The sequence below is a fragment of the Acartia tonsa genome, chromosome 5, assembly GCF_053477335.1.
Source record: "Acartia tonsa isolate MP-2025a chromosome 5, ASM5347733v1, whole genome shotgun sequence".
NCBI classification, from domain to species: domain Eukaryota; kingdom Metazoa; phylum Arthropoda; class Copepoda; order Calanoida; family Acartiidae; genus Acartia; species Acartia tonsa.
Window position 1 is genome coordinate 25,771,057 of NC_137264.1, and position 12,029 is coordinate 25,783,085.

Sequence of the window (12,029 nt, forward strand, 5' to 3'; positions counted from 1 at the left end):
TCGAATCTCATATGTATTATAGTAAAGATTATAAGCAAATTTACATATATAATCCCAGAATTTTGGGAGCCAATTCATGTCTTCAAAGGCGATTTTTAATATTAAAAGCATGTTGTAACCACGACACTTTTACTTTTTATTACATTAAATAGTAAAAGCTTCTAAAAAATTAATCTATTGTGTTTTACTAAAAAGTGAAAGAAACTAAAATAAGAGACATAATAATACATACAAATTCCGCGAGTCGGCTCCTTATTTTTCTGGCTCCCAATATCGAATCTCATATGTATTTTAGTAAAGATTATAAGCAAATTTACATATGTATAAACAAGTTATTTTAAAGAGTTTGCTTGAAAACATTCAAGAATTTTCATATACAAAACCATCATCATAATGAAAAAATGTGTTTAACATAACTGCATTCCGCTTTTTTATGCATATTTCATACATTTTTTATTATGGAAATTTGTGGTATAGTCCCTTTCGTGGCAACGCCTCTTAACGGGCGTTTCTTTGTATTTTCACAGTAGCTTTTCTCCATTTCTAGCCCCTGCGGAGGGCTCAAACCCTGCGGGGCAATCATCTAACCCAGTATTACCTAAAGTAACCTATAAAAAGCCATTTTGAAAATACGACGAATCGACCCTTAAGAGGCGTTGCCACGAAAGGGACTATACCCGAAATTTGTAATAAACACTAAAAAAAGTTTTTTTTTTTCCAGGCTATATGGAATTAAAAAGCTACCCTGCTATTTTTAACTTCAAAATGTTATACTTATTTGCTAGCTGCTACGCCCCTAAAGGCCTCTAGAAGGCCCTTGTAAAGTGGTTGAACCTTCCCAAAAAATAGTTAAAAACCTTCTCAGGGCCTATCCTGTAAAGGAGAACCATATTGTTTCCGTGGTTAACGAGATCCTTCGGTACACACAGACAGACAGACTGACATACAGACAGAGATTTTTTTACTTTATTATAAGGACTGTTAAATAAAATTTCTGGGTTATCTAAAGTATCTTAAATTTGCATCCTTGGAAAGGATCTTCATATTTATAAGGAACTCATTTGAATATGCAGGGATAGTGAAAGTGCACTTCAAAAGAATATTATCTACATTATAACCAGGGACCAGAAACCCGGATTCTGACAAGCAATTGTAAGTGAAAATTTCCCGGAACAATTTTCCTTCCTTTCCCCCATCTTACCACTTCCCTTCCTTTTAGATAAAAAAAAACAAGTTTTACGCATAATAAACCGAATATCAAAATTTTCAGCAATTTCAAATGGAATTAATTTGCTGATTGTAACGAATCAGTGTAATTTACTGTCACCTCCCTCCCATAGTTTAAGTATATATAATAACTAGCGGCTACGCCCCTAGAGGCCTCTAGTGGCATTAAAATGTTTTTATTTTATTTAAAATATCTAATTTGAGAAATAATTTGTCTATGTTAAATCAGCTGTTAAATTCATGTCTCTACGCAGCGCCACTACGCTAGCGACACTATGTGGCGGGAATATTTAGTTTTTTTTCGATTTTATTTGATTTCTCTTGGGGGGGGGTGGTGGTACCCTCCACCAAAATAGTTATAAACCTTCCCGGGACCTATGAAAAGCTACCCTGTTAAGGAGAACCCGATCGGTTTAGCGGTTAGCGAGATCCTTCAGTACAAACACACAAACATCCTGTTACTTTAGTATAAGGATACAGTGTTTCTGAACTTTTCTGATGATATTTGAGTGCATATTCTAATGAATATAACTATAAGAAGATTAAATGTAATTTTAGAGAGTATTAATGCAACTAAAAATCAGAGCTCGACAGCCGTTACGGAAGGTTAATAAATATTACACGACAACGGTTATTGATTGTTGAAAATAGAGCAGCTTTTCAATGCGGTTATAATTTATGTAGTTTTTGCTGCTTAAATATTAATTTTAAAAAGCTGCTACTGAGCCGAAATATCCTCTTTTATAAAATAGTAAAATATCTGTTTGGTCGTTAAAATTTCTTTAACTATTGAACTGATTGAGTTCTCTTTTTTATGAAAGCTTCTCGTAGGTTCTTAGATGGTTTTATGATATTCATTTTCAAATTGAAAATCTTAGGAAAAATTTAGGCTATCTTATACCTCCCCTCCTCCTTAGAATGCTAAGCCCCCAGATGCTATAGTAGTAAGGTATTAGGTTAATAAAGCGTTGTTAAACTTGCCATAATTGTTTAAATTTTGGAATCAAGATCCAGCTAGAAAAGTAGGGCTACCTATCCCTGCTCCACACATAAATATTCAAATATTCATTATTTAATCCTTGTTTTTATATATTTAAAAATAGAGAGAAACATCAATAGTTACATCCAGTAAAGAGGACTATTAATGATTCAATGGGACAAAACAGAAAATGAGTAAAATTTTAAAAAAATTAAATTGGCATAATAGATTTATATTCTTTGACTGTTTTAGGTACAACTGATATTAGCGAGGCAGGATTGTTTGCTTTATATGTTGAGGTTAGTTGTAGTGTTTTTTTTAAATTTTATAAACATAATTGAATATTAGAAAATGAAATAAATTCTTATCCATTTCATTCTCTGCCTTGCCTTCTCTCTTTCTCTCTATCTATCTATATCATTGTTTATTCCTATTTTTATTATAAATTTTTTGGCCTTACTTTTGTTTTTCCTTCCTAATTTTATCTATCTCCCGAATCTGTAAATCTATCTATCTATCTATCTATGTATATAGGTATTTTTGTTGGTATACAGAGTAATCCCGCTACCCCTCTATCTAACCATTATTATGGGGTTCTCTAATTAATCTATCTATCTATGTATCTAGGTATTATTGTTGGTATACACAGTAATCCCGCTACCCCTCTATCTAACCATTATTATGGGGTTCTCTAATTAATCTATCTATCTATGTATCTAGGTATTATTGTTGGTATACACAGTAATCCCGCTACCCCTCTATCTAACCATTATTATGGGGTTCTCTAATTAATCTATCTATCTATGTATCTAGGTATTATTGTTGGTATACACAGTAATCCCGCTACCCCTCTATCTAACCATTATTATGGGGTTCTCTAATTAATCTATCTATCTATGTATCTAGGTATTATTGTTGGTATACACAGTAATCCCGCTACCCCTCTATCTAACCATTATTATGGGGTTCTCTAATTAATCTATCTATCTATGTATCTAGGTACTATTGTTGGTATACACAGTAATCCCGCTACCCCTCTATCTAACCATTATTATGGGGTTCTCTAATTAATCTATCTATCTATGTATCTAGGTATTATTGTTGGTATACACAGTAATCCCGCTACCCCTCTATCTAACCATTATTATGGGGTTCTCTAATTAATCTATCTATCTATGTATCTAGGTACTATTGTTGGTATACACAGTAATCCCGCTACCCCTCTATCTAACCATAATTATGGGGTTCTCTAATATATCTATCTATCTATCTTATTCGTCAGTATTAAATTGTAACTGAAGATTGCTTAATGCATGAAACATGATGTTTTACAAATAAACTTTTGTTCATTCTATGTGGACTATATATATCTCCATACTTATTAGTTCTAATAGTGTGTCGAGAACTCTGCATTTTCTCCGTTGCTGATGTATCTAAAATACATCTATTACGTGAGTATTCTCCTGGTTTTACAGTTGAGATCTTTTTACGTGGAAAATCAAAGCATAGAAACTAAAATGCAAAAGTTTCATTTTAACCACTCCCTGAAGAACATTCCCTTGGGTAACAAGAAGCAGTATCAGTCTATCATCATCGCCAAGGTAGAAAGTTTTATTCAAAGAATGAGATGGAAGCTATTTGCTGTCAAAGAAAAACCTACCAACAACAACAACAACTATGGATTCAAAACTACCAACAGGGCTCCCCAGATGGACGAGCTGAAAGCCTTTGAGGAAGATGTTTACAAGCTTATTACATCAATTGAATTCAGGCAAGTCAACAATGAATTCCAAACATCTTTACAAAGAACAATCAAAACAATTAAAGATTCTAAAGACATCATCATTGAATCTGATAAAACTGGAAACTTGTACACAGTACCTATTAATGAATACAAAACAATTCTTCATAACAATGTGACAAGTGAATACAAGAAAGCTGACGAATCTGATGTTGACAATGTAAATAAAGAAGCTGCTGAACTTACATCTACGTTGGGTATAGCTGATAGGGTTGATGAATACATAAAACAAGAAGCCTTTGTAACTGTTAAAGATCACAAACCGAATTTTCCTGACAGAAAGCAGTACAGACTTCTCAATCCTGCTAAGTCAAATGTTGGTAAAGTCAGTAAAACGATCCTTGAAACTGCAGTCAGCAAAGTTAAAACAGCAACAAATCTCAACCTTTGGCAAAATTCTGATCAGGTTATTGAATGGTTCAGTGGCCTACGAAATAAGACAAAGCTAACATTTTTCAAATTTGATGTTGTCTCTTTTTACCCTTCAATCAGCAAGGAACTTTTTGATATTGTTATCAACTGGTCAAAGCAGTACCATAATTTTACATCTGTGGAACTCAAAGCTTTACAAAACACTAGGAAATCATTTTTGTACCTGAATGAAGATCCTTGGATCAAAAAATCACAATCAAACTTTGACATAACCATGGGAAGTTTTGATGGTGCTGAATGTTGTGAACTGGTTGGTCTCTACATCCTTAGTAAGCTGGGTGACATCATTGAACAACCTCAAATTGGTCTGTACCGAGATGATGGTCTTGCTGTCCTTGATGGTTCTGGTCCACAGGTTGAACAAGTAAGAAAACGAGTTTTTCAACTTTTTAAAGATTTAGGACTGAAAGTAACAATAGAATGCAATATCACAAGCACCGAATTTTTGGATGCCTTTTTTGACCTGAAAGCCAACACTTTTCGACCTTTTAAGAAACCAAATACTGATCTCAGCTACATAAACTCGAAATCTAACCATCCTGCTAACATCAAGAAAGAAATTCCCAAAATGGTTTCAAGTAGAATTTCCAAACTTTCAAGTTCAAGAGAGATCTTTGAAGCTGAGAAAACACCTTTCAAAAATGCATTGAATTCAGCTGGCTACAATGATGACTTCACCTACTCACCCAACCAACAACGTCATCCTACTACAAGGTGCAGGAGAAGAAAGGTTATTTGGTTTAACCCTCCTTTCTGTCAAACAGTGAAAACTAATGTTGCAAGGAAATTCTTACTACTGATTGATAAACATTTTAAGAACACACCTCTTCAACAGTACTTCAACCGTTCTACAGTTAAAGTGTCTTATTGTTGTATGCCTAGCATCAAAGCCATCATAGCTGGACATAACAAATTCTTACTTAAAGATACAGCTGCTGCAAACACTCAACCTGCAAGATTGTGCAACTGCCGTGGTGGCCAAGCTGTGTGTCCCGTTGGAGGCCAGTGCTTGAAGTCTTCCTTGGTCTACAAAGCAGAAGTCATCAATGCAGTCAAACCTGCCACATACATTGGCCTGACTGGTAACACTTTTAAAGAAAGATTTACTGGTCACAAGTCATCCTTTAACAATGCCAATGCAGAGCACAAAACCAGCCTATCATCCTTCATTTGGTCATTAAAACGAAATCAAACTAATTTTGATGTTAGATGGTCCATCCTGCAGCAAGCACCAACCTACAACCCTAGCTCCGGTGCATGCAAACTCTGCAACCTAGAGAAGGTGAAGATCATGTTCAACAATGACGTCACCATGCTCAACAAGAGGTCTGAGATCAACAGCAAGTGCAGACACAGAGATAAGTTCCTTCTGATTGAACACCTGGCTGCTAATGATACCTGATACTGCCGTTTCAAGATAGTTTTTTTTAAAAATTATGTTTATTTGTAATTTCAATATTTTTTTAAAATCCTCTAAATTTAATTGAAAAAATCTATTAATTCTTATATTATCGTCAGTATTAAATTGTAACTGAAGATTGCTTAATGCATGAAACATGATGTTTTACAAATAAACTTTTGTTCATTCTATGTGGACTATATCTATCTATGTATCTAGGTACTATTGTTGGTATACACAGTAATCCCGCTACCCCTCTACCTAACCATTATTATGGGGTTCTCATGTATTGCCCATCCCAAAGAGTGGTAATTATATGTGCCCACCTATTTTTGTGCGTTTCAAAAACCGCAACCTTCGAAATCTAATTCTTGCCAACAAAAATTTTGCTAAGGTTCGGAAAATTGATAGTGAAAAAGGCACAAAAAGCTATCGTATTGCTGCTGATCTTACTAAACGCCGTTATGCTGTCATGCAAAAATTGATTCAATCTGAGAAATTTGAAAAAGTTTGGCATTTAGATGGCAAAATTGTCAAATTTATTACTAAAAAGAGTGAGAAAGTATTTAAAGTAAAAATGTTTGAAATCACACCCAATCAAATAATTGAGAAATATTGTTAAGAGATAAATATTATTATTCTATTATATGTAATACTTTGATTAAGTTTTATCCTCTTACATTATATTTTACAATATTTTAATTATAGAGTAGCTTCGCAACTAAAAATTGCTTCATGTAAATATAATTTTATACCCTTGTTAGTGATCTTTGTTTATATGTTAAATTATACCCAATTTCCATATCTTTCATTCATTAAAAACTTCTCCCTATTTTCCCCTTACAGCCCCAACTTCCTTTCTTCATTATACCTTTTATGTATATGTCTCACACTATATTTATGTAATGATTTTCGATAGGGTGGGCAGTATCTGTCAGATTTTAAATAATATTGAATATGATTTCTTATCTAGATATAAAGATTCTACATTAAATGGTAATAATTATGAAAATCCGTATTATGAAATTGATTTATCATGTGCATACTTTAATAACAAACAATTTATTGAAAAATGTAAACAATTTAAAACATTAAAATTTCTCTCTTGGAACATACAAAGTCTCAATAGTAAATTTATTCAGCTTAAAGAATATATAGATTATTTAAAAGAAAATAAAGTCATAATAGATGTAATATCATTGCAAGAAGTCTGGACTATCTATGACCAAGATATTTTTAAAATAGATGATTATATCTTTATCTATAAGTGTAGAAAGAATAAAGGGGGCGGCGGGATAGCCTATTATATTCATAAAAATCTAAAATTCAAAATATTGAATGAATTGTCAACATTTGAAGAAGGTTTATTTGAGTCACTCACAATTCAACTTGAATATAACAGAGAGAAATTTGTTTTAAGTAATGTCTACCGGCCTAATACTACTAAAATTGGATTTACAGAATCTCAACAAATGGATTTTTTTATTGATAATTTTTCTAACCTACAAAGTAAATTAATGTCTTTTAAATGTGCCTCTTACATTTTCACAGATTCTAATTTTGATATTCTAAAATACTATTGTCATGAAAAAACAAATGATTTTCTTGAAAATTGCATTGCAAATGGTTTTTTATCTTTGATAACAAGACCAACAAGAATTTCTAGAACAACAGCAACATGTATTGACCAAATTTTTACTAACGCAAAAGATAATAGTTTTCATTCAGGAATTTTATTAAATGATATATCTGATCATTTTCCAATTTTCACAATAACACCTTATTCATATAAAGCAAGTAAAGAATCTTTTATTTTTACAAGAAATATTAATGAAGAAAAAATTACTGAGTTTATCAATCTATTAAGAAATGTTAATTGGGAAAATGTAACTAACAGTATGGAACCCCAACATTGCTTTAATAAATTTTATGAGCTTTTTAATGAATTTTATGAACTTTCTTTTCCTTTACAAAAGATAAGAATTAATAAGAACATACATAAAATTGAAAAATTTATGACTGATGGTTTAATGAGATGTAGAGATAAAAAATTTGAATTGTCAACGTTAAGTATTAATGAACCAACTGCTGAAAATATTAGGATATATAATAGATATAGAAATGTCTATAATCGTGCAATAAAAACAGCTAAAAAATTGTATTATTGTAATGAGCTAAAAAAATGTAAATCTGACTTGAGGAAAACTTGGGATATTATTAGAGATGCAATCCGAAAAACAAAAGATAAAGCAACATGTATCAATGAATTGAAGTTTAATGATTCTATATATTTGGATAATGCAGAAATTTCTGAGAAATTGAATGAACACTTCACTTCTGTAGCAAGCAAGATATCATCTAAAATAAATCCTTCTAACATTGATCCGTGTAGCTATATACCTAATTATAATTCCAGTTTTAAAATGCATACAATAAACCCAAATATAGTTATAGATATTGTTAAAAAAATGGGAAATAAACAAAGTATGGACATTTTTGGCCTGTCAAATTCTTTTTTAAAGAAAATAATTTCTGTTATTGCTCTTCCTCTCTCTCATGTCATTAACCAAACTATTTTAACTGGAAAAATACCTTCTGAATTAAAAATCGCAAAAGTTATACCTATTTTTAAGTTAAAAGGGAATAATTCTAATGAAAAAGCTGATCCATCAAACTATAGGCCAATAAGTTTATTAGCTATTTTCTCAAAAGTTTTAGAAAAAGTCATTTATCAACAACTTTCTTGTTATTTGATTAGTAATAATATCATTTTTGAACATCAGTATGGATTTCAATCAAAAAAGTCTACAATACACCCTGTGGTACACCTCTTAAATTATATAGCCGAAGCAAAAAACGATAATAAAACTGTAATTGGAGTCTTCTGTGATCTTGCAAAATGTTTTGATACAATTCCACACCATATTTTAATTAAAAAGTTGTCAAAAATTGGCATTAATGGCATTGAACTTGAATGGTTTAAAAATTATTTAAGTAATAGACAGCAATTTGTACATGTAAACAACACTGACTCAACAAAGCTGAAAATAGATAGAGGCGTCCCACAGGGCTCTATTTTAGGACCAATTCTATTTTTAATCTACATAAATGATCTTAAAAACTGTACTGATTTATTTACCCTATTATTTGCTGATGACAGTAATTTTTTAATTTCTGGTAAAAACTTTACAGAGATAAAACTGAAATTAAACAATGAACTTAAAAAGATATCTGATTGGTTTAGGAGTAATCAAATGAGCTTAAATCCTGATAAAACTAAAATTATGATATTTAATAAAAACGAAAATACTATTGATTGGAATGCTCTTAATATTAAGCTAAACTTTAACAATGAAAATGAGTTTGATCCTGAGAAAATAAAAATCTTAAATTATGTCAATTCAAGTAGCAATATTCCTGCAATTAAATTCCTAGGTGTATTTATAGATCCTTCTTTAAATTTTAAATATCATGTAGAACATTTACGTAAAAAAATTTTTAGTTCCTTATTTCTTATAAATAGAGCTAAACATATACTGAATTTAGATAGCAAAAAAATGCTTTTTCATTCCCTTATAAATAGTCATTTACTTTACTGTTTACCTGCCTGGAGTTGTGGTCTTAAATCTACTATGGAACCATTAATTAAATTGCAAAAAAGGGCAATAAGAATTGTTTTTAGTAAGAAACACATCTCACACACGATGCCTTTATTTAAAAAAATGAATGTCCTTCCTTTACATGAATCAGCTAATTATTTGAAATTATTATTTATGTATGATTTTATAAACAGTAAGCTACCAAGTTCCTTTCAAGGTACATGGCTTCGCCGTAACCAATTACATACCAGAAATCTTAGAAACTCAAATATGTTTGATGTTAAAAAGCCGAAGTTTAAATCTATTGAAAGATTTCCTAAGTATCATTTTCAAGAATTATGGAATAACCATTGTAATAATGATTTATTAACCCACAATCAACCAAGTAAAAAATTTATTAAAAATCTAAAAGAATCTTTGTTATCAAGCTTAATTCTAGTGTGTAACAACCCATTATGTCAAGAATGTAGATAAATTTATATTTCTTTTCAATATTGTTTGAAATCTGATAAATTAATCAAAATTTATTTGTTTAAAATTTTTTAAATTTCTATTATTGCAATAATGGTGTGAGACTTGTATGCCCTAATCAATCCTTCCTATTATCATTCTTTCCTCTCCAATATGATTTCATTTATTGCTTATTATCTTTTTTTTTGTCTTATTTATATGGCCTGTATGAAAACAATGTGTGAATACACATTACTGCATACTCCTATTTTTTAGGAAACTGCCATTTGGGAAGAAAATATTTTTATAAATTAACTATATCAATAAAATTTTCTGTATATATAAATGTATATAATATTCATTTAATTCATTTATTATTGTAGTTTTTTTTTCTATGTATGTACACCCAAGAATAATAAATCTAATCTAAAATCTAATCTAATCTATGTATCTAGGTACTATTGTTGGTATACACAGTAATCCCGCTACCCCTCTATCTAACCATTATTATGGGGTTCTCTAATTAATCTATCTATCTATGTATCTAGGTACTATTGTTGGTATACACAGTAATCCCGCTACCCCTCTATCTAACCATTATTATGGGGTTCTCTAATTAATCTATCTATCTATGTATCTAGGTATTATTGTTGGTATACACAGTAATCCCGCTACCCCTCTATCTAACCATTATTATGGGGTTCTCTAATTAATCTATCTATCTATGTATCTAGGTATTATTGTTGGTATACACAGTAATCCCGCTACCCCTCTATCTAACCATAATTGTTGGTTTCTCCTTCACCTTCTTGTTTGAAATAGTTGCCCTCACTCGTCTAGCACCACGGTAAATATAAAGGGTGAGCAAAAAAAATGCGTAGATTTTTAAAATTCAAATTGCGCGGCTTGTACTAATAGTAGAAAAATGTTACGCATATTGTTAGAACCGCTATGAAGTGTATTTTTTGGAAATATAAGAACGATTCCTCTGCTGCATATAGTTAGGGAGCTACGTGGTTAATTGTCCCAACTGACTAAAAACTTGACTTGCGAGTAAAATTTGGAACGTTTTACCACCTAGCTCATATATTATGTGTAGCACAGGCACCGTTTTTATATTTCTAAAAAATAGAGTTTATAACAGTTCTAACGGTATGCGTAATATTTTTCTACTATTAAGACAAGCCGCGCAATTTGAATTTTAAAAATCTACGCATTTTTTGATCACCCTTTACCTTTATTTGTTTTGGGTTTTGAGAATAAAATTTAGCTTTTACCTATCCATGATATTTTTTAATGCTTTCTCTTTTTGGCTTTTTAAGTTGGACCATGGAAAAAAAGTAGCGGGTTTCGTCATATTTTCACAGGAGCTTTTGATAGGTTAATTTATGTTAGGTTAGTTACATGTTAGTAACATGCCCCGAAGTGATAGAAAATAGGCCCCGCAAGGGCTTGAAATAGGAGAAAAGCTACGACGAAACCTGCTACTTCGTTTTCGTTCAATGATCCTAAAGGGGGGGGGGGTGGATTCTTAAATCAATATATTATGATAGTAAGATGTTTGTTTGTCTAGTTTAAGATATGAATATGAACACAGAAATCTCTATTATAAATTGAGCGGCCTTACTTACTAGAATATACCTTATTATTAAATGAATCCATTGACGGACAGTCGCGCCTCAAAATGCAGAATAGTTTTTTTTTATTATATCTATATAATATTTTAATCGATATTTTTAAACCCTCGTAATTTTCTTTTCTAAATCAATTATTTTGCGTTTCACTTTAATTATAGAAATTATTGATTTTTATTCAATTAAACATTGTTCAGAAAAAGAAAAAATATATTTAATATATTTAAATTTTTCTCAATTTTTTTATAAATTTATTTATTAATCTTGAGGGAGCTCTCGAGGGAGGGAGGGGGGAGTCAACCTTCCACTGTTTATTTTAGTTAGAAAAGAAAAAGTAATAAGATATTAGTTTTTTTTGGAAGGGGAAACTTTATTTCCAGGGAAAAGTTCTCTTGGAAAGTTGGAGGTAAAATTCTTACCTGAAAAACTTAACTGTAAAGGAGAAACATATCAGTCCAGCGCGAGATCCTTTTATACAGACACAGAGACAGATACACATTCTATTACT

At 31.1% G+C, this 12,029-nt stretch overlaps 1 protein-coding gene across 2 annotated transcripts in view; it reads left to right on the forward strand.

Annotated features, from left to right (window-relative positions):
- Positions 1-12,029, forward strand: part of LOC145319131 (adenylate cyclase type 9-like) — a 123,893-nt gene that overhangs the window by 60,849 nt on the left and 51,015 nt on the right. For both annotated transcript variants that reach the window (XM_080160993.1, XM_080160994.1), the window contains exons 9-10: positions 2,459-2,505; positions 10,622-10,734. In XM_080160993.1, the coding sequence (XP_080017119.1) occupies positions 2,459-2,505; positions 10,622-10,734 (160 nt within the window). The remainder of the gene's footprint in view (positions 1-2,458; positions 2,506-10,621; positions 10,735-12,029) is intronic.